Source organism: Colias philodice, chromosome 19 (assembly GCF_061535455.1).
Source record: "Colias philodice isolate Cphi_HAF_F1 chromosome 19, ilColPhil1 Martin Lab GWU primary, whole genome shotgun sequence".
Taxonomy (NCBI): Eukaryota; Metazoa; Arthropoda; class Insecta; order Lepidoptera; family Pieridae; genus Colias; species Colias philodice.
The window spans coordinates 5,596,165-5,623,886 of record NC_143104.1 but is presented as its reverse complement, the minus strand read 5'-3'; the positions used below and the strand labels follow the sequence as shown (position 1 = coordinate 5,623,886).

Here is a 27,722-nt window from a genome sequence, read left to right as displayed (position 1 = left end):
AGTGTAAATGCAGGAAAAATGTTAATTTAGCTGTTACTGACACAAGAAATTTACATTTAATAAAAAAAAATCGACCTTTATTAAAAGTATTTTATTAATCGTTTATAATTATTTTTCAGAACATTCTATTATGTACATATCAATAATATTATAATCACAGATTATAATGATATTCTTTTACTTTAATTTAATCTTTTTGGCACGGGCAATAACCTAGTGAATTCTTATTTCGTAATGTTGGTATATGCTGACGCTGTCCTCATAACTATTTCCGGTACTAAATTGAGCTACTATTTTTGTACATTTTTCTTTAATCGTGTTTATATTTATAGATTTTTTTTAAATATATACAATAAATGCAATAAATATTTGCCAATTTTATGTATGTGACTAAAATGTTTATTTAAATTTATAAGAATTTCTGATCAGGGGTACCACACGAAGTTACTCATGTAATATTATCGTACGCAGTCGGTGAATTTATTTACAAGTATTATTTTGCAACTTGTATCATTATTGTTATTCAAATCTTTCGCTCGAATAATTATATCGTTCCAATTATCATTCAATATTTAGATGTTATTAGATTTATGTTGATATATTGAAATGTTACCTAAAGACTAAAGTGACAGGTTCTCTCTTCTTGGTGGAACTGTGAACAAAATATGGTCGTGCGTGTCGCTTAAATCCTAAAAGAAATGATGAGTGAACAGACTGAAGTTAATTACCTTGACGGTGATGTAGTATGGGTGAAACTCGGCTCTTGTTGGTGGCCAGGTGAAGTGGTCGGACATGAGAAGCTGCCTCCAGATGTCCTACCATCGTTTAGAAAACCACCTATAGCTGTCGTTAAATTCTTTCAAGAAGATTCATAGTAAGTGGTACATTATCATGAAATGTATAAATATACTATGCAAAATAAAAATATGAACTTTCTGTTTCTGCCCATTGTTTGATATTGTGGCATTAGTTGATACCAAAATAAACATGTATTTTTAATTTATTGGTCTTATATTTTTAGCCATCTATATTTGTATTTGGTATTATTTAGCATTTCCCATACAATGTTTATAAAAAAGTTAATATAATTATTTAATTAAATATTGTTGTATTTTAATTTTTTCAGTGAATATGTCAAGAATCCGAATTCTATTTATAAATATGAATGTAGTCGCAAGGATGAATTCATTCAAAAAGGACTCTGTAAGTTCAACCCAATTAAATTAAATTATTTGTTATCTTTGTTCGGTTAGTGGCATTATTTCATAGTCAATATTTTGATTTTGTGTCTTTTTATTACATGGAAGTACCTAACGGTAAAGTCAATGATAGACCACAGTGTTTAAAGTATAATTTATAAAAAAATGATCTGCATTAAAAGTAAATAAAGCAACCAGCACCAGGAATAGTCATAACTGTAGACTTGTAGAGTTAATTTTTTATATAGGTATATAAATTTAACACTACAAAATGATCAAATAAAAGGGATCATATCTGAGTGCGTTAGAGAGAGAGTTTATATATGAGTTCTTGAATGTGTCATTTGTTATTAGTAAAGCAATCATTATGATTAAAACAATTTTTTAAATAAATTGTAAATACCAACAAAGGGTTTGTTGCTGCTTAGCCCATAAGATTTATTTGAACAAAATTATATAACATCTTTTACTTACCTCATTGAAATCCTGTGGCTGCTACTGCAACATTTTTTTACATATTTCTTTAATAAAAAGTACATACAAATAAACTTCAGGATCAAGTTACATGTGGGTCTATATATCCACAAAAAAAAAATTGGTGAAAAAAAATAACCCTATTTGATTTGCTTTTATTGCAATTTGCTTTTTCACTTTAAAATTGGAATATAAATCTCATTAATCACATTATTTACAGATTTGTATAGAACCAAACATGGACTTATGGAAAAATTTCCTGAAGATGTAATTCGAGCGGAGACTGCTGTTGGTGGCGATATTGAAATCCTCACTCGAGATGAGTTTCAAGAAACAAAGAAAGAAAGTTATGCTGGCTTATTTGGAGACCCAAATAAAAAAATACCAGCCTCAATGAAGAAAGGTAAGGTTTTTTAGCATATAAATAGTTTTATCTATAATATTATGTATTATGAACTAATTTGTTTGTATAGCTTAATGCATTTGTCTTTGAATTTGGATCCATGGTCCATTTATCAGAGGAGGTTAAGGCTCCATAACACCACACTACCAATAGAACTGAAAGGTGAATGAAAAATATACAAAAATGGAAAAAATATTCCTTTTTACACGCTTTATATTAGCTTCACCTGTATGTTTGTAAGTTTGTAACCGACTTCTTTGGGCGCGATTTTGACCCACTTTAAACGGCCAGATTTCGTTCAAACTTTGTAGATTTATTTAGGACCGATGACAATACACTAATTTGATAAAATAAATAATAGTTAAAAAAGAATAAAAAACACGCGTTTTATAGAAAACCGAAGTAAAAGCGTGTTTTTTAGTTTTTTTAAACTATTATTTATTAAAGACAAACTTGCTTTATGAATTAGTGTATAATATAAATATTCAAATATTTATTTGCTAAACAGAAACAGATTTATTAATATTTATTTTCAACAAATATATTACTAGGCACTAGGTGCTCTCTAGTAATAATATTTTTATTTTGATTATCTTACTCTACATCTACTTTTTGTCACTGCAGGTAAACATGGAAAAGGAAAATCTGGTGACCTTTCAAAATTTTCAACTCCAATAAGAAAGGTATGTAATATTGTTAATCATCTACTTTTATCTTATCCATACGAATTATATTTTGTTTATAAATATTTGTTTTCCTTATTTCAGGTAAAAGAAAAGTCTAATTACAAAGTACATATTTTACTACAAGGTTCTAAAACCCCCAGTCAACCTGAAGTAACAACTCCCTCCACAAGCAGAGCTGGCTCAGAACCAAGTGAAGAAAAAGCACAAGAATCTAATGACCAAGAATCTACAAAATCAGCAATCATCACACCTACAGCATCGAGCACCGGAATTTATGCATGTCATGCATGTCCATTTACTACAACAAGGTTAAATGTATTAATTTTACATAATAAAACACATAGCTCTACATTTACGCCCTACACACCGTCACCAGTAAAGAAAAAACCTTCACCAAAAGCACAAAAATCTTCCTCAAAAGCAACACCAAAAATTTCTAAACCTCGAAAGCCGAGACAAGAGAAAAGTGAAAAATTACCCAGAAAAAACCAAGCTCAAAAACGAGAAGCTGAGAGTGAGGCATTGCCTGAAGTAAAGAAAATAAAAACTGATGAGGAAATAAAGAGCAGCTTGTTAGCTGATTGGGACGATGGGGATGAAGATTCAAACGGGGAATCTTCTACCTTAGCCATGGCATCATCTCCAGATGTACCCATAGCTGCTGGCTCACCAGCTGTCCCAACGCCTGCTGAACTACCTACAGTCCAGGTACCTAGTGAAATTGCTCCTCTTCCAGAAAAAAAAGAAGAAAAACCAGAGGCTTCTAATGACGCAAAATATGATTTTTGTGAGGATGAAGATTGGCCGGTAGAAGCTGATGTTGGCAGAAAAATACCACGCATTAAAAAACTTTCAATCCGTAAAGAGGAAACGAAAAGCCTAAGCATTGATGAAAACGATATGGCACGAGAAGTAGCTGAACTATTAAATAAAACTACTGTACCGGAATTACCATCAGTTCCAGAACCTTTGAAAGTCGAGGAAAATTTTCCTGAGCCTTCAATTGTAAAATCCCCTGATAAAAAGAGTGAAAGTTCAACTGAAGGCAGTAAATCTCCAGAAAAAAAATCCGATCCTCAACCGCCAAAAACCATATTTAAAACAAAAACGTTTTTTCGGAGTCGCCACTCTAGAAGTCAAGATGCAATAGGCAAATATGTTGCAGAACAATTAAACGCTGCGGAGAGGCACGATATTGCAGATTCGGAAATAAATGGTTCCGACATCAATCTATCACCAGAGCCCAGAATTTCATCACCAATAGAACATGTTAAAGTTGCTCGTCTAGCACCAAAGATTCAACTTAAGAAAATGAATGCAGAGGCTGCTCAATGGCGAGAAAGAGATAAGTATCAAATCCAGGAAGAAGTTAAAAAGACTTATTCCAAAGCAGACAATTTGTGTACAGAGACAATGCCCTCAACTAAAACAAATACTGTGACTGTTGAAATTGAAAATAAGGATGTGTCAGAGTTTAAGCTGGAAACAAATAAGAATGAACCTTTAGATAAAATTGATAATGAACTTACTAAAATTGAAAATAATAACGAAAATGTTGAAACAAATATAAAAAAGAATTTAATGAATGAATCAGGTGATAACATAAATATTCTTAATAACAAGAATCCCTTAGAACTGAATTCACCTGAACAGTGTAGCAATCAAACCAAGAATCAACCTTTGGAAGAGAATGAATCAATTGAACCATATATGAGTGAATCGACTGCCTCTGCTGTAGATGCTTTACTAAGTGTATCGAGAGAAGCTGATAGGGTCACTAAAGTAATAAGTGTAGATCCTCCTGAAGATTTGTTTGAAGATGATAATAAGGACACTATAAATGGATCTAATATTAATGGCTGTGAGGATAAATTAAAAGAAATGAAAAGTAATGTTATAGAAAAATTGAATCAAGAATCTGAAAGTATCGAAACAACAATCGAGCCTTCATCTCAAGTTGAGAATGATACAAAAACAAGTCAAGTTCCCAATCAAGAAATTGAGACAGAACCAGAACCAGCTTCCAATGAGGAAGACTCGTTAAAATGTGAAATGGTAATAAATTCAATAGATACAAATGGTGGCAAAAATGGAACAGAAACAATAGAAACTAAAACAGTGGAAGACATAATAGAAATAGTTCCCAATAATATTCCAACTGAATCGGATCTACAAATTGCAGAAGCTTTAATTAATTTACCTTCTACTACCATTCAGAATAAAGCATCAATTGATAGTCAAGATAAAATAACGTTACTATCGTCAATTAATAGTGAAGAAGTACAGGAAACAATTGAAAATCCCCAAAATAATTCATTCGGGGATTCTGAAACTAAACAGCATGAAAATGACAGTACTCCAAATGAAAATGTAGCTGTAGTTAAAACGCCCATCTTGACAAATAATATTAGATTTGAAAGCGAAGAAGAAAAGAGTGAAAATTTAAATGCTGCCCAATCATTAGTTCAAATGTCTGAATCCATAGATCATAAAATTAACATATCAGAAATTAATGCTAGCAAACAAAATGATATCAGTTCTGTACTTTACTGTAATAAGGCACAAGACGTCAATAGTTTTGAAAATACCACTGAGGTTGTGTTAGGACAATCGTCTGAAAAGAAAAGTGAGATAATTAATGGTAACACAAGCAAAAACGAAAGTACACCTAGATTACTAAAAATTTTAGAAGGTCCTTGCACTTCCAATGTAACCGCCCCAAATAATGCTTCTATCAATAAGAAATTAATTGTTTCAAATAAAGAAAAAATATTAAACATTGATGTTGCCAAATCAGCATTAAAGCCAAAACCGCAATCTACGAAACAAAAAATTATAATTAGACGTACCACACCTAATAAAACTTTATTGAATAATGTGACTGAAGTAACAACACCGGATAAAATCATTTTATCACGCACAAATAAACCATCTGAAGATGGTTCCTCTGTACAAAGTTATACAATACAAACAACACCAGACATTCAAACAGATAATAATACAATCATTATTCAGCAAAAAATTCGTAAAATTGCAAAACCAAATCCTAAACTTCAAAAGATAAAACCGCAAATCACACCATCTAGCTCTGTTGTTGATAATAAAACCGCGAAGGAAGTGTCAAAACCCAACGACTCCGTGTTTGATATAAATTCAATGCCGATTGTTTTGTCTGATGACATATTGACACCAGAAAGTATAGAAAAAATGCCATTCGTAATGTCAGATGGAAATCTTATAACCACTTCCAGCAATACTAGAACTCCAAAAGGAAAAAAACTGATAACTCACACTGAAAAAATAACGGTAACCTCGGCTTCTAATAAACCAGACATAAAATCGCACATACATCATCCATCTCTTGATAGTAATAAAGTAACAACGCCTAATATTCTCTCCAAGTCATCTAAATTAAGAGGATCCCCTAAACCCATGTTAGTAATAGATAAAACAACGGGTAAACAACAGATCATTATGACGAAATCGGAAACTCCCATAAAGGAAGTAAAACAAACGCCCACAATAATACAGACACTTCCAAAAACTACTAATAAAGCAGAAAAGTTCATAATTTTACCATCGGCTAATTCTCCAAGACCTGGCAGAACACAAAAAATTGTTATAGATCCTCAAACTGGGAAAGCGCATGTTGTAGTGGGGAAAGGACCGGAAACAAATACTACTGTAGCTGACAACAAACCAGTGTCAGCAAAATTGTTACCATCTGCTTCTGATACTACTACTCCTGGAAACACAGTAATGATTATTACTAATGCACAAGGCACGCAGTCAAGAATAGTCTTAACTCCTGAACACGAAAAAATTCTATTTCCTAATAAACAGCAAGCAAGTGTATCACAACTTAAAACAATAACACAACGTATTTCAACAAATTCTTCTAATCAACAAAAAAATGTGGTAACTACAGTTGCCTCCGTTAAAACACCATCTAGAATAGTGTCAAAACAAAAAAGTGCCATCATAACTTCAAAAGGGCAACTAATTGTAGGAGGTAGATTAGCAACAACTACGCAAAATATAGCACCATTACCGGAAATAAGACCAGCACCAAAACGAGTTTCCACTGAACCCAAGAAAATTGTTCAAGCTATCCAGAAAAACTCTTCAGAGCCGTTAATATTTTTACAAAAGTCGGGTGCCGTTATGCAACTCACTGCTGCACAATTTGAACATTTACAGCGAACAGGACAAATAATTCAAAAAGTTCCTGTTCAGTCTCAAGAAAATAAAGTAATCGTACAGAAAACAATAACAATATCTCCAACTGACACCCTTGTACCTATACAAAAGCAGAGGGTGAGAAAAAATCTAGCTGATTCTCCAACACCTATGAAAAAATTAAAACATGAAATTGCAATAGCTCCTGCCCCAGCACCAACTTCACCTATGCCCGCATTGACACCAATATGTTCTACAAACATTTCATCCAGTTCAATTAATAACCAAAAATCTTCTTCTCTACCCTCATCCTCAAATTATTCAAATGTTGATAATTTTGAAGAATTACTACCTACCACGGCAATAGCTCGCCCTAATGAGACTTTTGTTGCGCAAACTGAACAAAGTACACAACCTACTGCACCACTCTCCGATGGACAACTGCTGGCAGTGCCGGGGGAGCATTTTGGAGGACCACAAGGTTCATTTTATCTTTGTGTTGAAGAAAATGGTACATTTACTCCAATAGATAATCGACCATTAGTTTTAGAAAATAATCAACTCGTTCCAATGGCAGAACCAGTTTCAGCCCTTGCTCCACAACCTGAACGCAGGGATATTTTAGAGGCTGCGCTGGCTAATAGTGATGTTTTTCATGCTGAAAGCACACAAAATGATGCACCCGATTTTCGGGACCTGAATGCAAATGTATCTGTCCATTGTAGAGTGTCAGAAACTAGTACAACCTTAAATCAACCTATAATGACTCCAGTCGAAGTACCCACGAAAGTAGACATGGAACCGACCATACCGTCGAGCTTAGACGACGGATTGGCAGTTATTGGTGTTACGCCTCACTCGGTGCCTACTTCACTGGAGTTACCAATAACAGTCACAGATCCACGAATAGCCCCTAAGACTACTGACCCTTTAAGTAACAGTAACTATAGAACTTCATTATTGCCTTCACCTAATACGGAGATGACGTTTGTGGTCACGGAAGAAACAGATTTACCGGCCGTCGGTCCCATATCTATGCCTTTATTGACAGAGGAAGAATCAGTGGGAAAATCAATGCCAATATTGACTGATGAGATTACGGAAAGAACAGTATCATCAGTAGAATCTACCGCAGGCTCCCCCTCGTCGATTGACGTACGGGAATCGGAAACCGAAGACGGAAGTCAGTGGCCCAGAAGAATGTTAACTCCTGGTTCCGATATCTCTGAAGCCTCCGTGGAGATCCCACTACAGCCAGCAATACAACTTTCTGTTAGTGAGCTATCACATAATAATAGTTAATTAATTCCTAGTGTTTAACCATATGTGAGAGAGACAATTGTTTTCATACATGGTTTTAGCGATGCTAAACGTCATGGGTCACGTGTAGTAAGAATACATACGTATTCTTATCACAACAATGAAGAACACAATGTGCAATAGGCTAAGTTTTTATATTATTTAATATCATGATAGCCTACGGCGAATAATTTAAGTCAGTTGAACTGTTGTGTAGTAAAATACACATAATATTATAAGGATTTCATTGAATAATAATGTATCACAATGTGAGGACTAAAGTGAACTATATTTTGTAATGTATTGCATAAGGATGAAAAATCATGTGCGTGTTTCAAACGTGCACAAATGTAAATATATAACGAGAGATGACTGATGCTCTATTGATTGTATTCATCTCTGTCTACTTTTATTTTATTAGTTTAATGCATTATGCATATAGAGTTTAATTTAAGATTATTATTGTAAAATAAAATTTATAATTATAACGTTGTTGGATCATATGTGTAATATATGAAGTTATATTGTAATATTTTTTATAACGTCATCCATCTTCTGATAAGTAACATTGTGTACAATTACGCAGATTTTGTACATTGAATTGTGCTATAATTACTAAGGTCGAAACAGACACAAATATGTTTATATACTTTGGTACAGAAAAATAACCAGTAGAGGTTACTGCTTACCAAGAAGTGGTCAAACAATGTCTCAACTAAATTAAATATTCATTGATTTTAATTGTGTAGCACTTATATTAAGTACAATATTTGTAAAAGTAACTAAACATAATGTCGAAAGCACATTAACTTGTGTGAACTATGTCTGGATGTAGAACTACGACAATGAAGTCTAACAACTTCTTTGTACTACATATAAGGATTTAATAAATAAACTTCATTCAATGTATCGTTTTATTTATATATACTTATTTCCTAATGACACCATGAATTACAAATTGATTATTTGATTCTTTTAAATTATTTTATGTGTTCAGAATATAAGAATTTACAAATTTGTATTCTAACGAGTTTAAAGGGTTTATCTATGATTTAAACTAAACTATATCTACAAACTACGGTAACAATTTTTAATTTATAAATTCGTTTTAATACATGTGCAAGTAACAACAGAACTGTACGGTTTATGACTTAACCTATAATACTTTCATTAAAATGTAAAATAACAATGGCAAAATTATCTCGGTAAAGCGTTACAACGCGATTTTAACATCATCCTAAACGCTAGTTATTACTATCATTCTGTTTAGTACATAAATTAAAGAACGGTGTTAAATAGTAAAAAAATATTGTACAAATATGAACAAACTATCTAAAACGATACTTAAATGTTTATCACAACACAGCAGGACTTACAAAAACGTACATTAGTATATGTAGGTATTGAGAAAATAGTACAAAATTACTGTATTTTATATTTATTACAAAATATAATTCAATGTTTCAATATGAGGTACTTAATTCTGTTTCGGATAACCAGGTGTAAATATGCTTTATCGAAAGTAATTTAAAATCCTCTATAATTTTTAGTTTTCAAATTATCCAAGAAAATTTAAAGCTGCTCAAATTAGTTCCTTCTTTTTGTATAATTAGTCGTCGTTATTGTAAGGCCTGCCGCGTGGTGTTGGGCAGGAAGAGGCACATCAGACCGCCGCTGGCGAGCAGCACGGCCACTATGAAGGTCGGGGCGGGACAGTATGTGTCCAGCAACGTGGCGATGACTACGTTGCCGATGATACCACCGAGACGGGCCGCAACCATGGATACTGCGACGCCGGTAGCTCTGTACGAAATAATTGAATATATAATTAAAAATATATTTTTTTTAACTCAGTCCCATTTGTCAATAAAAGGAAATCTTAATAGTTTTCAATAGAACCCGAGGAAATAAGTGAGCACTGAGCACATAACTAAATATTAACTACTAACTTTCCACCCGCGCAGTCAAAGAAAAACCCGCATAGTTCCCGTTCCCGTGGGATTTCCGGGATAAAAATGTATATATCTATCCTATGTCCTTTCTCGGGTGTCAAAATATCTCTATACCAAATTTCATGCAAATTAGTTCAGTAGTTTAGGCGTGATTCAGTAACAGACAGACAGACAGAGTTACTTTCGCATTTATAATATTAGTATATGGATTAGTGAGCGGTAGCTTTGCAACTTTTTTTGCTGCTCGATGGTTCTAGCTGGTGTAGTACCTAACTACGTCTGCATTGCGATAAAAATATACGCTACGAATTGAGTTGCGGTTGGTATAAACGTTTCATTTATGCGAGTTGCGACTAGTCTATGTAATTATTAGTATCAAAGTATTACATTAAGAAGTTCCTGATTATATTTGTAAAAAAAACAAATAATAGCAAGAAACCTACCGTAAGTTGGTTGGAAAGACTTCAGTAATCAAACAGTCGAGGGAAGCGTTACCGCAGGATATGACTGAACTGAATATAGCACTGACTATAAGGTTGTTGGTCTTGTTGTAGACGAAGTACATCGCAGCTGAGCACAGACCCGCTGAGAATGTTGCGAATACTGTAATAAAAAGGAAAATTATAGTACTTTTAATTTTTGAGGAAATAAATTTGGTATTTGTAGTTAACTAGGTAACTATAAAGCAGTGTGAAAAGAATGCAGCACAATTAAATCAGCGTTTTACGATTTAGGTTTCTGACAGTTAGCAGTTTCGTGGTAGATAGGTAAGTATCATAATAAATTAGGAGACATTTTAAAACAAAATTAATTGATTATGCTCTAACTCTGATTTTGTGATCAAAACACATTAAACGTTAACCAACCTAAGAAGAACTTCCTGCCAAGTCTATCCATGCCGAGCACAGCGAAGATGTTGGATGGTATCGCAGCGGCCACAGTGATGAGAGACTCCATGAATACATCAGAATTGATGTGGGAATCGCAGTTAGCCTCCGCGGAATGTGTACCGAACTTTGTGACGTATGCTGTGACTTGGCAAATGTCGGCCTCTGCGTTGTCGTGTGTGCGCGACCACTCGTCGAAACGGTTGAACATCTCGGGGAACCACATCATCAGTCCGTAGTATCTGTTGGTGCAAATTGATAATGTGAATTATTTTAAACATAGTATAAGTAGGCACATCCTTTGTCTTCCTTGCGAATAACAAACGGTGTTTATGCGACTATGAGCGTTGCTAAATTGTGTTTGAAATAGATGTGAAATATTGTTTTCTAAATAGTTAAATAAATAAATAAAAAACAATTTTTCAAGACACGTATAAAGTAGATATAGTTAGGCAAATTAGTGTAAGTAGTTAATATAGAGTTAGGTATTGACTGCGGGTACTCACCCAATATGGAATGTAAAATTAATCGTGATAGAGATCGTTGTAAACTTGAGAATAGGCGGTACGAATAATTGCTTGCTGTGTTCTACGATATCACTTAGCATTCTTCTCAACTTCGATTTTGGCTCCTTATTAGCTTCAATTTGCTTTTCTTGTTTTGGATGCAGCGGTTCGTCTACAAGCAGTTGCTTCACTGGGTACTCCTCTTTACTACGTCCCGTGTTCATCATGTAAATGCCTCTAAATACTTCTAATGCATCTTCATGGCGTCCGGTGGATATCAAAAACTTGGGTGATTCAGGTAGTAAGAATAAAAGTGCGGCTACCAAGAACGATGGTAGAGACATCACCAATAAAAAGATACGCCATGAATTGTAAATAAAGGCACCTTTTTGAATCCCGATCTCTGTAATGAGAAATTAAAACAGAATTATTAATGGGTTAGGGTTATAAATTATAATTTTAATGTGGAACTTATAAAGACGTATCGATAATAAAGTAGGTAATTTGAATGCACAATAGTGGAGTTTGCAAGTTTGACTTAATTATAGACATCATTTTGATAACAAATTGAATTAAAGTTGTCTATCGACTTACCGCTTGGGATAATAACCCACGCCAAGCCTGCGACGAACAAATTTCCCAGTGTCCAGAAAGCGGCCATAAAACTCAACATAGCACCGCGCTTATTCTTCGGCTGGAACTCTGCGAAATAGGACCAGATGACGGGTCCTGATCCTCCCAATCTAAAAACAAATTTACGATATAAAAATACTGGTTGTTTTGCGAAGAATACGAATAAGTATTTAAAAATAAACAAAAACAAGTGCAAGTGTTCTTTTATTAATTTAGAAAAATTAAAAAAACTAAAAAACACGCTTTTAGTTCGGTTTTCTATAAAAAGCGTGTTTTTTTATTTTTTTTTAAACTATTATTTATTTTATCAAATTAGTGTATTGTCATCGGTCCTCAATAAATCTACAAAGTTTGAACGAAATCTGGCGGTTTAAAGTGGGTCAAAATCGCGCCCAAAGAAGTCGGTTACAAACATACAAACATACAGGTGAAGCTAATATAAAGCGTGTAATAAAAAATACCTACATTCAGGCTTATTACCTACTTGGTTTGATTGATTGAAGTTAATTTGGTGTAATTGAGAAATAAAGCATGACTGCATGGATTGATACCTACATTTAAAATTAACAAGAATTTTAAGTAAGTAATCTTTGCCAAGCGATGCATAAATCACATTAGTTACATACTTAGACGATGACTAAGGGGAAATAGCAGTAAAAATGTGGAACTTACGCTGCACCGTTGATGAATCTGAAAAGCATGAACAGTTCATAGTTCTGGCTGAAGGAAGATGCGACGATCGCCAGAGCGTTGATGAAAGAAATTGCGATCAACACCCGCTTGCGGCCAAGAGAGTCGGCCACAGACCCCCACGCGTACGCGCCGACCATCATGCCGATGAAAATTATGCTGTTCAGCCATCCCTAAGCAAAACATTTAAAATTTTGTTACAAAAAACATAAAAATTAAACATGCTTTTATTATACGTGTCTTTTATTAAAACCGTTTCTGTGATAACTTTATCGAACTTTTAGTGATGACGCAAATAAATACCTCAAAATTATCTAATGTGCATTTTATGACCAATTTATACCAGATTCTTTGTTTTATTTAATTAATACACACTATATTTTTAAAATATAAAATAGGGAACCCATTTCATTTTTGCTTCTAATTGCTGGGCGAATCTTACTATCAGATAACTATAGGTACTTAGGTATATTTTGTTTATTATTATCTATCTGTGCTCATGGGCCTTAGACAAAGTAACAATTAAAAAACGATAACGAAGTTAGAAAAGGAAAAATGTATGGGATTGACATTAGATAGACCACGTGATCTAATTCGCGGCGTATGTTAATTGTTACTTTGTCTAAGGCCCCATATCATCATAATACCGACCGACATTACCGAATTACTCTGGGGTAATTTAAATTCATTGCTTAAAAATTCACACAATACAATTCTATAGCTGTTTCTGATTTTATTGTTTTAACTAAACATCATATACCTAAATAAAATATACCGCTCAACAGCTACCTTATTCACAAAAACAAATATTTCAACAAAAAGTGAGATTTGAATTTGTTCACCGACTTCAACACACGTGTGGTGCTTCAAATTCGGAATCGGACAGTGATTGAGTCTATAACAACGTTTTAAAAACAATGTGCTTGTATTATTCTATGTATTTTTCCCAGATAGCACATGCTTCAAACATCTTTTATATTCAGAAATTTTTTGTGCATAATCATTGAGCATCTTAATTAGTATTTTTTATATTTTCATTACACTATAGAGGTATTTAACTCGGTAATTGGGTATAACAGGTACATGTAGTTATTGTAGGTAGATTCACTAAGATAGGACTGTAAGTTTTCTTATTTGTGTATTCTATGATAGGTAGAGAAAAATCTCTACATTATTGAAAAAAATAAGATTTTTTTTTTAATATTTTATAGTACGTACTTTCGTTTCCGTTGTAAGGTCTAAGTCGCACTGTGCAGAAGGTAGGATGAAGGACATGGAGATGACGTCCATCTCCTCTGAAGTGCTGACGAGACCGCAAACGGCCAGCAGCAGGTAGTGGAAGCGGCCATAGCCTAGAAAAAAATGAGATTTAATATTTGGTTTAGTTTATTGTACAGGTATGATTATGGAGCTGATTTAATCTATGATTATGTAAAATTAACGTGGGAAAATCATAATATTGTGAGGTATTTGGAGTATTTTGACTTCACTTAATGGATTATTCATCTATTTTAGGCAATTACGAAAATAATGTTATTGTAAACTGTATACCTAGATATTTTTTTTAAATAGCTTTAGCCCGCGATTTAACTCGCGAGATGTTCAGATTCATCCAGATACCTTGCCTTTTTATGATACAGTTAACTACGAATATCTATTTCTAATCATCCTTACAAACTCTCGTGTTTATAGTAGTATGTCTTCTAAAAGATATTCCTTTCGCGATTAACTGATTAGAGCTTTTATATTCCAGTAGGTACTTTGCTAAAGATCACAACAGATTAATATGTTCGTAATAGCATCACGCCACTGTATCCTGTGGGTACGTAAACAAGTCTCACTCGTGTCAACGCGCTTCCGAGAAGCAATCTCTGTTTACAACGGGGACTTCATGCCCGTGGAATGCAACGCGAGCACTCCTCATTCATAAATCGAAACATTACGGTTTCCTTTCTTCGAGTTACTCCTCTATTTAATAACTGAACTCGGATCCTATTACACGTGACACGTTTATCATGTGAACGTATAAAAAAATAACTTAAGCCTCGTGTTCAAAACAAAGGTTAGCTGACAAAAGCATTTATACGATGTCGTTGTGTGATTCATGCATCTGTCTGAATGATAAAGAGTTACTCACCAGTTAGTTCAATAGCCTTTTCGAAGTCAGCCTTTTCGGTATTGGAGCCCTTTTCTGGGTCGAACTTTACTGGTGACTTCAGCGAAGTAACGACGCCTGTGGAATTAGCAGTAAATTCAAACTGTTGCACACGGTAGTAAATAATAAAATACACTTGAAATATTTTTTCTTGGAACTTACCAAGCTCGGCGGTTTTCGAACCTGGTCCGTTTAATTGGTGGTCACTTTTTACATCACAATCTGTGAATGAAAATATAAGTACCAAATTAGAATTTGTAATTTAAATATTTTTATTTTAGAATAATAATAAAAAAAGTTTTGACAATTAAATTTAAATAACTATAGAAATTTCGTTTCGGTCGTGTAACAGTTATCCAACTGAAGATAATAAGCTGTTCTTGAAGTATTTCTATGTTTGAAAACTTACTGTGAGGTTTCTTGGGCCCAGGGTCAGTTTCTACCATCCTATGCGTGCGGACAGCGATGTATGTCGGCGGGGCGCGGACTTGCACTTAATTACTGGCTTGGGGTTCGGTTCCAACGGCGCCCGGCTCGTCTGTCGAGGAAACATAACAATTAAGAAAAAGAAATATTCCTTTAAAGGAAAAACGAATAAACATTTGGATTCTGAATGCTTTATTTTATTTATAATTTTATTTTACAATAACAAACTATCGTAACTCATTTCTAAATGCATAAAAATGCGCTATATAAAATGTTGATCGTAAAATATTTGAAGGTTAAGAAGAGATGAACTTTTGAAGAAACTAAACTAAAGATAGTTGCAGACAGATTCAAAACGTTTTACGTTTTATATCCGGAAAATGTTTTGAAAGTGTTTAATGTACCTACGTCAAAAGATACTTGTGCTTCATATATTGCTCGTAAAAACTGAAAGAGTCTATTTTTGATGGAAGACATAACCATTCCATTGTTGCGGGAAACTTGAAAAGTTACACTTTTAGTTATATGTATATTTACTCTATCCAATCCGTCGAGTTCGGGCCATAAATGGTTTAACTAACTAACTTAATTCGTCTCTATAGGTATTATTATTTTATACGGCTGTCCTTTCTAGATACTGTCACTTGTTTATGTCCCAAAACTATCTTAGCTTCTAGATAAAATTACCTGTCAAGTACTTATATTTTAACATGAGATTTTGTTCATTACACAAAAAAATATATATGCCCTGTTAGGGAACATTCTGGTTGGATGTTCAAAACTCCTTGATATCAAACAAGGCATCCCATTCAACTACTAAGTAGCTTATCATGCATCATCATAACACCGATATAACGTGTGAATCATTCTTGTAATGAAATTTTTACTATGTTCTTCCCTATAGAGTAGCCAGTGATTGCAGGAAGTGATTGCATTGAGGCAGATTTGTTCGTCGGACAACGATCTATTCTAATGTACTTGCTAGTTGCTCGCCTGTACATAACAAGCTACGCACATACAGATAATAAACAACAAATACTGGGTTACTATAACTCGAGGTTATATGAAAATCAAAGCTTTTTTTACAACGTTGATTGAATGGCGGGAAGACATTTATTGCTCTACATTACTAAATACAAACATTTGTTTGTTGTTTGTTTTCTTTTTTTCAGCTAGTAACGAATAAAAGATTATATTAATGTTACTTTGTCCTCTGTATGTTTAAGACCAACCGCGATGCGAAACATCAGGATGTTAAATCAATAATAAACCGTGAAATTGCTGTTGGATAGTGTAGGTGTTAATGAATTGTGTAATTTTATTTAAATGTCTTTTTTTAAGCAGCCAATATAAGTAGTTTTAGTTTTTATGTTACGACTATTTTTTTCTTGATGTGCGCTGTTATAACTTTGTCACGCATGCCTCATTAACTGAATCTCTGACACACCCACATATGTACGCATATATTTTATATTGATCCTTTTTAATTATTTAATAATAAATATAACGAACGATTTAATATAGGTACATATTACCTATCTAGGTCACAAAAAAACAACATTTCTATTTTCTATGTATTGCAATTTTGGAATATAAATTAATAAAGTTATGTATCTTGCAAATATTTTTCAGAAACATTGAAACAAAATTAAATTTAAGTTTTATTTTAGAATCCATATACAATCGAACTGTGTTATAATAGACGCATCATTAAATAAGATTAGATTCGCGATATTGAAACAATGTAGATTGCAATTAACTAAAATGCCTTCGTAATAATGTTTTTTTAATGACCTTGCTTATTTTAGATCCGTAGATATAAAATTAAAGATATTTATTGACATTTTCATTATTATTGAATACATATTTCTTGTGATTTATTATTTCTGTGGCACATTTATACGTATTAATCTATTTCCTGGTCGATTTTTTAATCAGAAATATAGAAAAAATAGATTCTAACTAAGCATGTAGGATATTTTTAAATTTATTTAACACGTTTTAAACTATTTAATATATGGTGAGGCCTAAAAAATTGCTTTATGGACCTTGGCTAAATTGGCATGACATTGGTCACGTGCGACATTTTTACAGGCTTTTATTTAATTTATTTTATTTATACGTTGCTTCCGGTTCAAAGATTGAACCTATTTTCCAATAACAGCTTTAATATTGTTATAATTTTGATGATAAAAATAATACGATTTTGCAATAATAACACTACTCTCCTTTAAGTAATAAATTTTACATGATTACTTACACTTAGTTCTATACTTAGAATAACAAAAAAAAAATCAAGATGTATTTAATGTTAATGGACAAAAAATAATGCAAGGCAAATTAGTAGCGATACAAATTGTAAAATTGCATTTGGCTTCTACCCAACTTCGAGGACTTTTTATGTTGTTTTTCTTCCTTGATATTTATTCAGTATACGTACTATACATACAAGCTCTTTTAAACCATTAGGTTGCGTTTCAAATAAAATAATCCGTGGTTCGTGTAGATACTTACATATGGGAGTGACATGACAAAATATAGGTAAGTTAGTACCTAATTAATATTTAGTCACTTTTACATATACACGCTAGAATTATTTGAACACGAAAAGTGTTTGATTTAGTTTGCTTTATAATATAAAGTGTAAATTTATATGCGACCTTCAGATGCGTCATCTTGCGACAAGTATTGAATCATTTTTTTATTTTAACCGTATTAACAATTCCAATGCAATTTAAAACATATATCTAATATTGTCTAACTTTGTTTAGAATATCAATAAGGACCTTTGAGAAGAATTACTGTTTTAAATAAATGTTTCGGATACGGTATTTAGATACCTGTGAATTTTGCATTTTCGGATAATCAGGTTTACCCAAAACCGTGAATGAAGAAAAATACCTGAGTATAAACATCACGTTTTCGGATTTCAATCCGTTCTCCTAATAAATGGCAACAGTGCGAGTTAGAGACAATAGGATTAGAACTTTATCATTGCAGACAAAAAGACCTCTTTGAGATTTTAATATTACCCTGATAGACAGAATAATAATTCACGAATAGATTTAAACCTTGATTTAAACTAAAGCAAAGCTAATTTAACATTTTTTTCATTCAGTGATCAAAATCAACCGAATTATTGAATACAAACAAAATAGCAATGATTTATATTTTCACAATAAATGAATTATGAAAGGTATGCCGCCGGAAATAAAGAAAATGTGTGAAAATTGGCAAAAGTAAATAATGTCAACGAGTTTGTTTGGCTTACTAACTAATTGTGTGGGACTGTTCAAATGGTATGATCATTGTTATTTAATTGTCATCTATTACCAGAAAACAGTAATTAGTAAATATTATGCACAAACCATTGCTATCTATTATGTACAAAGGCATTGCTTAGCATATTCGGCCTTCTCAATGTCATCGATTTGTTTAACTGCGACTTTTAGGTTACGTTTATTCCCGCTATTTTAATAACAACGAAATCCTGTTTTTTTTCTGTATGTATAAAATCGAAAATTATGTATTAATTAATTAAATCTCACTGGTCAGTGGTCCAAGGCGTACTTGAAATGAAAAATATTTATACTCTAGTAGGAAAAATTAAAAAATGAAGTAAATTGTGAACCCATTTTTAAATGAAAAAAGCAAAATATACCTATAATTTAAACGTAGAGTTAGAGTTATTTATACGTATTTTCAACATATACAGGTTACTACTTTCACAGTAAAAATGTGCTGCTTTTTTATATAAACATATAAAAAAGCAGCACATTATAATTACAGCATACAATATAATAATTATAGCAAATAAAATAATGCATGTGTATAAATATGTGGTTAAATTACCTATTAAATATTCGTGACGAATTCAAGAGCAATTTATTTATATTTATATTATTTCTATTGTAGTGAATAAATTAGCCATAACAATGATTCGTCCTCTCTATAACGAGAGGAAAATTTCTATTTAAAGAGAAAAATGTCTAAAGGCGTAACACTTTTCTTTGCTTCATCAAACGCAATGTTAAATATGGAAAAAATAATCGTTATAAATTACCTATGTGGAACTCAAGGATGGAGTTTACAAATTAGGCGTGTGAAACACATTTATCGATTTCCTAACAATGATTTACACATTTAGAGGTTCCTCATCGGATATTATTATATGGAAACTGTTATATTTATAACAAAATTGTCAACAATCTCATAAAATAATTCTGTTGCATTCATTAAAAATATCTCGTTTTTAGATAGATATTCCATTTCCCACTTTTTCGGTAAAGTAATCTAAAATGATTAATGTAATTAATTAGCATACTTAATACCTACTGGGAAACAATTTTTTGTATATTAACGTAGTATTGATTTATTGATTCTAATTTCTAACTTATGTAGAACGGAGGCGTTATAAAGAAAGCAGCAAAACATCTGAAAGTTTAAATTTATAGAGCAACATTAAAATATTTTTGGGCCTTCTTTTAAATAAAAATATAACAAAATAAAATATTATTTGTATAACATAATATGTATATTAAAGCGGTATAAGGCAGTTGAAGTACCTATTTATGTTAAATTATTTTATTTTTAAATCAAAAATATTATTAAATATATATTCGGTCAACAGACTAGTAATAGTTGTTTGACATTCAACGATATAGTGGTACATGAGCACGTGATCAAGTTATTATTTATGCATAATTATTGAAATAGGTTTATTTTATTCTTTTTAAATAATAACAAATAACTATACACAACGGAACCAATATAATAAAATGAAATGCAATAAAAATAGAAATAAGTATAATATAAATTAATACCCTAGGTAGTAGGTACTTAGTGGAAAACAAAATTTTCCAAGTTTCCGTGAGAATAATATATCTCGTATTCACTCTTCATTTCAATTTAAAGTATTTACCTATTGACTATTTTTGGTGTTTCATAGATTATCATTAGATATAATATTATAACACACACACATTAATTTACACTTCGGTAGGTATATTTATTTCTAGCAAATAATTTTTATTTGTAAAAGCTTTCTAATTGCACTTTAGCTGTTCCATCCAAAGAGTTCATAATATTTACCGCGGGAATTTAATTTACTTAAAATATACAATTGTATTAGTTATGTTTTTTTATTCTTTTGGGCATCATGTTTTTTACCAATTTTAGATAAATAAAAAAAATTGCGAAATCTATATTTTGCGTAATCTTGCAAAATTATGATATATATTTAAAGATTTATTCGAATATTTTAAGTTATACGTGAAGTTTTAAAATTCATCAAGATTATAAAAAAAATGTTAAAATGTGACTTACCAGTTACAAAATGAACACGGGTAGAATCTCTAGTGGTGGTATATAAGCATCCCAAACTTTTAACAGCGTTTACTGTCGAAAAAGTTCTATAAGACACTAAACCAAATATAAATCGTTTATCAAAAAGCACTGGTGGGAACCATTTCACGTCACTTTCCTTCTCGTAAATCTGCATAGAGCGCGTTCAAAATACTGTTTGTTTGCCGATGATATTTACGTTTAGAAAATAATTTCTAATTTTAAAGTTTGTCTTGGCGTGTTATCAGTGCGAGGTCGCGTCGGGTTATGTGATGAAGGCTCGAACGCTACTTCATGCCTCCTTGTTATAATTATTTATTACTCGCCCCACCTAGCATTGTTTCTGATAATGGTACCTCAATTGGAGTTGTGAAATTGTATCTAGAACTCTTAACAACATACACATTTCGTGACTTATCACAGGAAATTAGTGCCGAAATTACTATATTTTTCCCGTAAAACAGTTTCATGGTGTGCGACAATTATTGTTTCAATCCAGCATGAATTAATAAATTGAACACGAGTAGGTATACATAATATTAAGGTTTAAAATATATACTTATGAAAAATCGCAATATTTTTAAATATGCATCTCGGCTCTCGATAAATTTATTGGGTACACATTTATTAAGATTTAAAATTCCCTGGTATACTACTAATATCAAACTAAACTTACAATGTAAATGCGTTTTGTAATTGTGCCATTGAATGAGTATGTAATAAAGAACAAAGGGGTTGCTTATCAAAACAATTACTTAATGAAAACGTAGGTACTTATGTTCATTTGGCGGAGAGCAGTAATTACTTTCTTCTTAAAATAAAAGTTAATTTGTTTATGATATTGTGTCAAACGGGTTTCAGTAAAATTAAGTAGGTATATTTATTTATATTTATTATTTTTTGTAGTTGAAAAAAAGAAGAAAAGAAGTAATTTCATTTGTTTCTTTTTTTAGATTTATGGTAGGTTTACTCCTTCGATTACACATATGTAAGTTAGTAAAAGTAAATTATTCCAGAAATGCATGTACACCTGCTCTATTAATTATTTGAAGATGAAAGGAAAAAGATATATCTTATCTAGGTACCTATATGTAACGTTTTCAGGATAATGTGCGCATCGCTACGTAGAGTTGACTGTTTACCCTATTTTATCCATTAGAACACATCCATCAATTTCTGCACCTTCACTAATTATACGTTCAAAGATATGCAACTTTTCTATTATACTGATACATAAGTATAAATACTCTAATGCAATTTGTAATTATCGATAATTTAATTAGTGTTATTCAATAAAAAAGCATTTGAATAACTTATTGTATGAAATGAAACAATGAATAAGTAAATGCAATCCCGTTTGTAAGTTCCTATCTGCGTCTGCGTCTCATTATGCAATTAGAATCATTATCAAGAACACTAGTGTTTCATTTTTATTATGAATATTGACGTTAGTTTTAAAGACGGCAAAGCAATCTATTGACACTTTACTACCTAGGTACATAGTAAAACGTGTACATTTATTTAAATTAAGCTGAATAATTGTCTTATAATTGAATTTACATGTAACGAGATACGATGTTATGTATATTATTATTATGCATCATAATGAATCGGGCGTAAGAAGCTCTCTATATTCCTGATGTAATTTGTCCAATGAATGATTTGTGTGACCACACAACTATATAGGAAATAAATAGTGGGCATAAACACATGACAGCGATTTATAAAAAGTAATCACTTCGAGCTGACCTCCGAAGGTGGCCCGTGAATGAGCAGAGACCGGTCCGCCAAGGTGAAGGTGATGTCGAATGCATTCAGAACTAGTGTATCTAATGAAGAAATACGATTCTTAAAACCTATGCATGTGACGCGGAAATTGCATAATTAACAACTCTTTCTATGCATGGTGTGACATATTATTAATTATGGATAGTACAATTATTGTACCTATAATATATAAGTACTGTATATTGCCTTAGATATCTACATACCTAATTATATAAAATTATAAATCTTAAACATGATATAGATTTTTCAAATTACATTTTTTCCAATGCATATTCATTTATTTAAATACAAATACATTAATTAAGTTCTATTCTAATGTATTTTTCACTTAATAATGTATTGTTGACACTGGATATTCCAAGAAATTTACCGTACATGCTTTCTCTACTTAATTATCTAAGTAGGTTAAAAATGTCTAGCGATTCATCTCTAAAAATAATGTTAATGTTGAGTTTCTTTGCTTTGCATCCTAATTGATTATTTGATTTTTTGCGGTATTATGGTAATGAACTTAAACCGGTACTAACAAAAATGCACTGAGAGCCAAAACATTAGCTGGAACTTCATACAATTGCTTCTGACCATAATTTAATTTATTGTCGAAAATATGATTGTGTTAGAACCAATTTTGCCTAATACATATTTAAAAAGATATGCCTTTATATGAGGTGGGCGACCGGTAATGGGATTATGTTTCAATCGTGTATATGATATTAATAAAGGGTATCGCAGGCAAGTTTTAATATTTTGATATGTATAATATTGTTCCAAAAGGTCATTTACTATAAAGTGCATTTACCTACCTTTTGGGTTGAAGGTGAATGTTATTACTAAAAAACATTTTGTTAAATGTACATAATATATATATATAGACTACAAGCCCGCATAGGACAAAAATATGGGTCAAATGAACCACCAGGGGACATATCTAGAACGATAGCAGAGCAAAAAATAATAAGATTCATCACTATGCCGTCACTTGTAAGCTGTCCAACTGAGTGCAGATGAGAATTGAAAAGTACAGGTAGACTCGGTAAATTTTGGTCATATATTTTTGTACGGCATTCTTAACCATCGATAGATCCATTAAAAATAATAAGAAACCGCTCAGTGCCGTACAAAAATGGTGGTCCACCAAGTCGGAATTTTTATTTAATTTCCGAGAGTTACCGGGGGTAAATTTGGTCATTTGACCATGTACGGCATCTGTGTCATACTATTGCTATACTGCTTTTAATCCATTATTCCGCAACGCCGTACAAAAATCATGGGGACAAGGGGAAAAAATCGAGAGATGCAATCCCCTCTCTTTCCCCACTCCAGGGGGTCATTTGACTAAGTACGGCTTCGGTTCCAAAACATTATCTAGCACTCAAAAGTACTATTAAAAGCAATGCCGTCAAAAAATAATTGTTCTTATATATGTATACCAATAATCATCTTAATTTCATCGAATTCTTGATATAAAGAGCTGTAAGATCATTTGACCCTGTACGGGAACTTTTTTTTTAACATGATATTGTAAAATTCAATTGTTGTATAGTATTGCCGTTCAAAAGAAACCGTTCTAAAAAAAGTTATAGAGAAATGCAAAACCAGAAATTTTGTAAAAGTTTAAACATCGTAGATTAATGAAATATAATAGTTTTCTACACTTTATCCGTTGTTTTAAATAGTATTAACATAGATAAATTAGGAAAAAACGATGCCGTACATTTTTGTGCAGACCACATCTTTTAAGCTGATGAAAGCTACGAAAGCTACAATTTTAAGAGTGCTTTATGGCCATTTGATACAGTACGGCATTAACATATTTTTACCCAACTACGGCAAAGCAAAAGGAGGGTTATGGTTGTTTACAGGTCATGTATGTATGTTCATCTATTCCCTCGTAACTTCTAAACTACTTATCAGAATTCGACAAATGACATATCATTAGAGGCGTCTGAATTGTTCACTGGATAACCAACGACCAGCTAGCTAAAGGCTATATGGGGTTTCACAAAATCTAATGTGGCGCCCTCTAGCGGACAAAACATACAGAGTAAAAAAATAAAGTTAAGATAAATATGCAGTGTTTGGTATCATTTGAAAGCGCTTTACTTGTACATTTTGAATATGTATATATTACTAGCATTTGCTTGTGACTTTACCTGTATTCATGGACTGATTGCATATAATTCACATCTTTTCATTCATAGCTTTTTTATTAGTTCATCAATTAAACGGAGTCCATTCCACCTGACTCCAACTTTCCAAGGTGATAATTAACCACCTCGAGCTTCTTAATGTTAATGTATATTTATATTTTATTATAAAAATATAAAGCAAACATTTCGTTATATGGATTTTTTTCTTTTTCAGATTTTTCCCCTTTGAACCAACGAAAATGTACGGCACATGAAAAAATATTATCTATGCATAAAATACTTTAAAAATAAATTTATTTCGTGTTGTGTCAAATGACCCCCTGGAGTGGGGAAAGAGAGGGGATTGCATCTCTCGATTTTTTCCCCTTGTCCCCATGATTTTTGTACGGCGTTGCGGAATAATGGATTAAAAGCAGTATAGCAATAGTATGACACAGATGCCGTACATGGTCAAATGACCAAATTTACCCCCGGTAACTCTCGGAAATTAAATAAAAATTCCGACTTGGTGGACCACCATTTTTGTACGGCACTGAGCGGTTTCTTATTATTTTTAATGGATCTATCGATGGTTAAGAATGCCGTACAAAAATATATGACCAAAATTTACCGAGTCTACCTGTACTTTTCAATTCTCATCTGCACTCAGTTGGACAGCTTACAAGTGACGGCATAGTGATGAATCTTATTATTTTTTGCTCTGCTATCGTTCTAGATATGTCCCCTGGTGGTTCATTTGACCCATATTTTTGTCCTATGCGGGCTTGTAGTCTAATAGCACAAAATGTCGTGACATAAGATCGTAATGACATTATTAGATACCTATTCGTATAGGAGCTACCAACGTTGACAAGAGAGCATTTTAGTATAGTTGGTTCTTTGATAATATACTGTTCCTCTTGCTATTTCGGTTAGAGTCCGGGCTGTCTGGCTGGTCGCAGTGGTTGCGTTTATTAGTGCGCATCTTATCTGCACAGGAAAATATCCTTAATTTAAAGTCATTTTTTAACGCGTAATTTTTAATCTTTTGCCTTTAGATAGATCCATGAGACATAATTTTTTTATTGCAAGACGTTTTTTCGTTGTTAAATAGGTGCCAGACGCAATTTTTTATTTCAAAATCATTAAAATGTCATCGAAATAAGTGAAATTCCATCAACATGAGTCCCCGTGAAGGATATACTATGTATAATATTCATTTTACTATTTACAATTTTTTAGCAACAATCTACCATGGTGCCTCCTTTTCCCAACGAACCTCAAATAGGACGTTAATGTAAACTTGATAAAAACCAAATATCATCAAATTCATATTAATACCCAAAAGTGTAATAAATATGAAACCATCTATTAAAAATATTAGTTTACTAATTATTCAATATAAGTATTAAAAAAGGCTAATATAATATTAGTAATAAAGTTATTACTTACCTTTTAAGCGGAATCATGTTGATGTAATTTCACTTATTTCGATGACATTTTATTGATTTTGAAATAAAAAATTGCGTACGGCACCTATTTAACAACGAAAAAAACGTCTTGCAATAACAAATTTATGTCTGATGGATCTATCTAAAGGCAAAAGATTAAAAATTACGCGTCAATAAATGACTTTAAATTACGGATATTTTCCTGTGCGCACTAATAAACGCAACCACTACCGCCAGCCAGACAGCGCGGACTCTAACCGAAATAGCAAGAGAAACAGTATATCAAAAACCCAACTATACTAAAATGACTTTTTTTAAAACGTTAATAGCTCCCGTACCATATATTTAACAACTTTTTTGTAATCAACAAATGCACCCACTAATATAACTTTTAAGATAGTTGTTCACATAAGAGAGGAAATTTGAACGTCATTTTGTTGCACACGATATAACTCTATTTATAGAGTTATACCATCATAGGAATTTTTTTATCCAAATATCACATGAGCAATTCCGCAGAGCAGGAATTTGATTTTTAAAATATGAATCATTTGAAATTAATTAAGAGCAGATAGTTAGAGATGCCATAATTCAAAGAATTGACAATCGTTGCTTCTATGAATTATGGCATATCACTGAAAATATATTTACACAAGTACGGATGCAGTAAACATATGTGTTGTAACATATATACGTGCGTATATTTAGTATTTACGTCTTGATGTCGAAATATATTGACATAGAGATCAAAGGACCTTATCTTTGTTCATATTTAAATATCATTCATGATCTCGTCACTGTGAACCAGTGAAGGATGCTGTCAACTACCGAACTGCCAGTCAACATATGATATCTAACGTAAATTTACCAGGCAAACAGTTTACATGGCTTATGTAAGTAGTGTCTAACATTGTAAACTAAATTGCGTTTTATGCATTTAATACGGGTTATAAAAGTAAATGAGGAAAATAATTAGAAAAAGAACTTTTGTGAATTCATTAACCAATATACTTTGCAAACAAAAAAAATCTACAGGCCAGTTAATAAAAAATAAGAGATTTAATAAGCTTGAAATGGTAAGTTAAGGTACAACTTAAAAAAATTACATTCAAGATATTAGACTCAAATTGAAATCCATTGTTTTCTTTTTAATAAAGTCCTTTGAGTAGAACAAAAGACAGGTACAGTAATGACATTGTAGACATGAATAATGGAAGATTACAATAACATTAAGATCTAAATTGATAAAGCTAATGTATTTAACATTGCGGTTGCAACGGGTGTGAGAGGTGCGTGTTAATTTCAATACAGAGAGCTGTTATGCCAAGAAGGATGTCGTGTGTTGCAAATTAACGTAGGTCACTTACCGGACGATCTGATGTGCCTCTTAGCTTGTCGATGAAGTGTGAATGTTCCGCCAAACTAAGTGGCTATGAACGAATTTTTGGTGAAATAAAAATGGAGGTGAACTTAACACTAGGATCTCTCGTGGAAACACTCGTGAGAGTGTGGGCGGGATGAT

The 27,722-nt window shown here is 32.3% G+C and overlaps 2 protein-coding genes across 2 annotated transcripts; one reads left to right on the top strand and one right to left on the bottom strand.

Moving 5' to 3' along the window:
• The first annotated feature begins 281 nt into the window (after positions 1-281).
• On the top strand, positions 282-9,145 carry LOC149479965 (uncharacterized). Its single transcript, XM_089707146.1, has 5 exons — positions 282-874; positions 1,127-1,203; positions 1,894-2,076; positions 2,701-2,759; positions 2,844-9,145. The coding sequence occupies exons 1-5, from the start codon at positions 699-701 to the stop codon at positions 8,241-8,243; spliced, it is 5,895 nt and encodes a 1,964-aa protein (XP_089563272.1). The 5' UTR covers positions 282-698; the 3' UTR covers positions 8,244-9,145.
• On the bottom strand, positions 9,141-27,717 carry LOC149479964 (synaptic vesicle glycoprotein 2B-like). The gene is made up of 11 exons (XM_089707217.1): positions 27,568-27,717; positions 15,473-15,601; positions 15,226-15,285; positions 15,046-15,141; positions 14,127-14,260; positions 12,891-13,081; positions 12,180-12,328; positions 11,586-11,988; positions 11,059-11,321; positions 10,636-10,795; positions 9,141-10,043 (listed from the first exon to the last, which is right to left on the bottom strand). The coding sequence occupies exons 2-11, from the start codon at positions 15,507-15,509 to the stop codon at positions 9,860-9,862; spliced, it is 1,677 nt and encodes a 558-aa protein (XP_089563343.1). The 5' UTR covers positions 15,510-15,601; positions 27,568-27,717; the 3' UTR covers positions 9,141-9,859.
• Between the last annotated feature and the right edge of the window lie 5 nt (positions 27,718-27,722).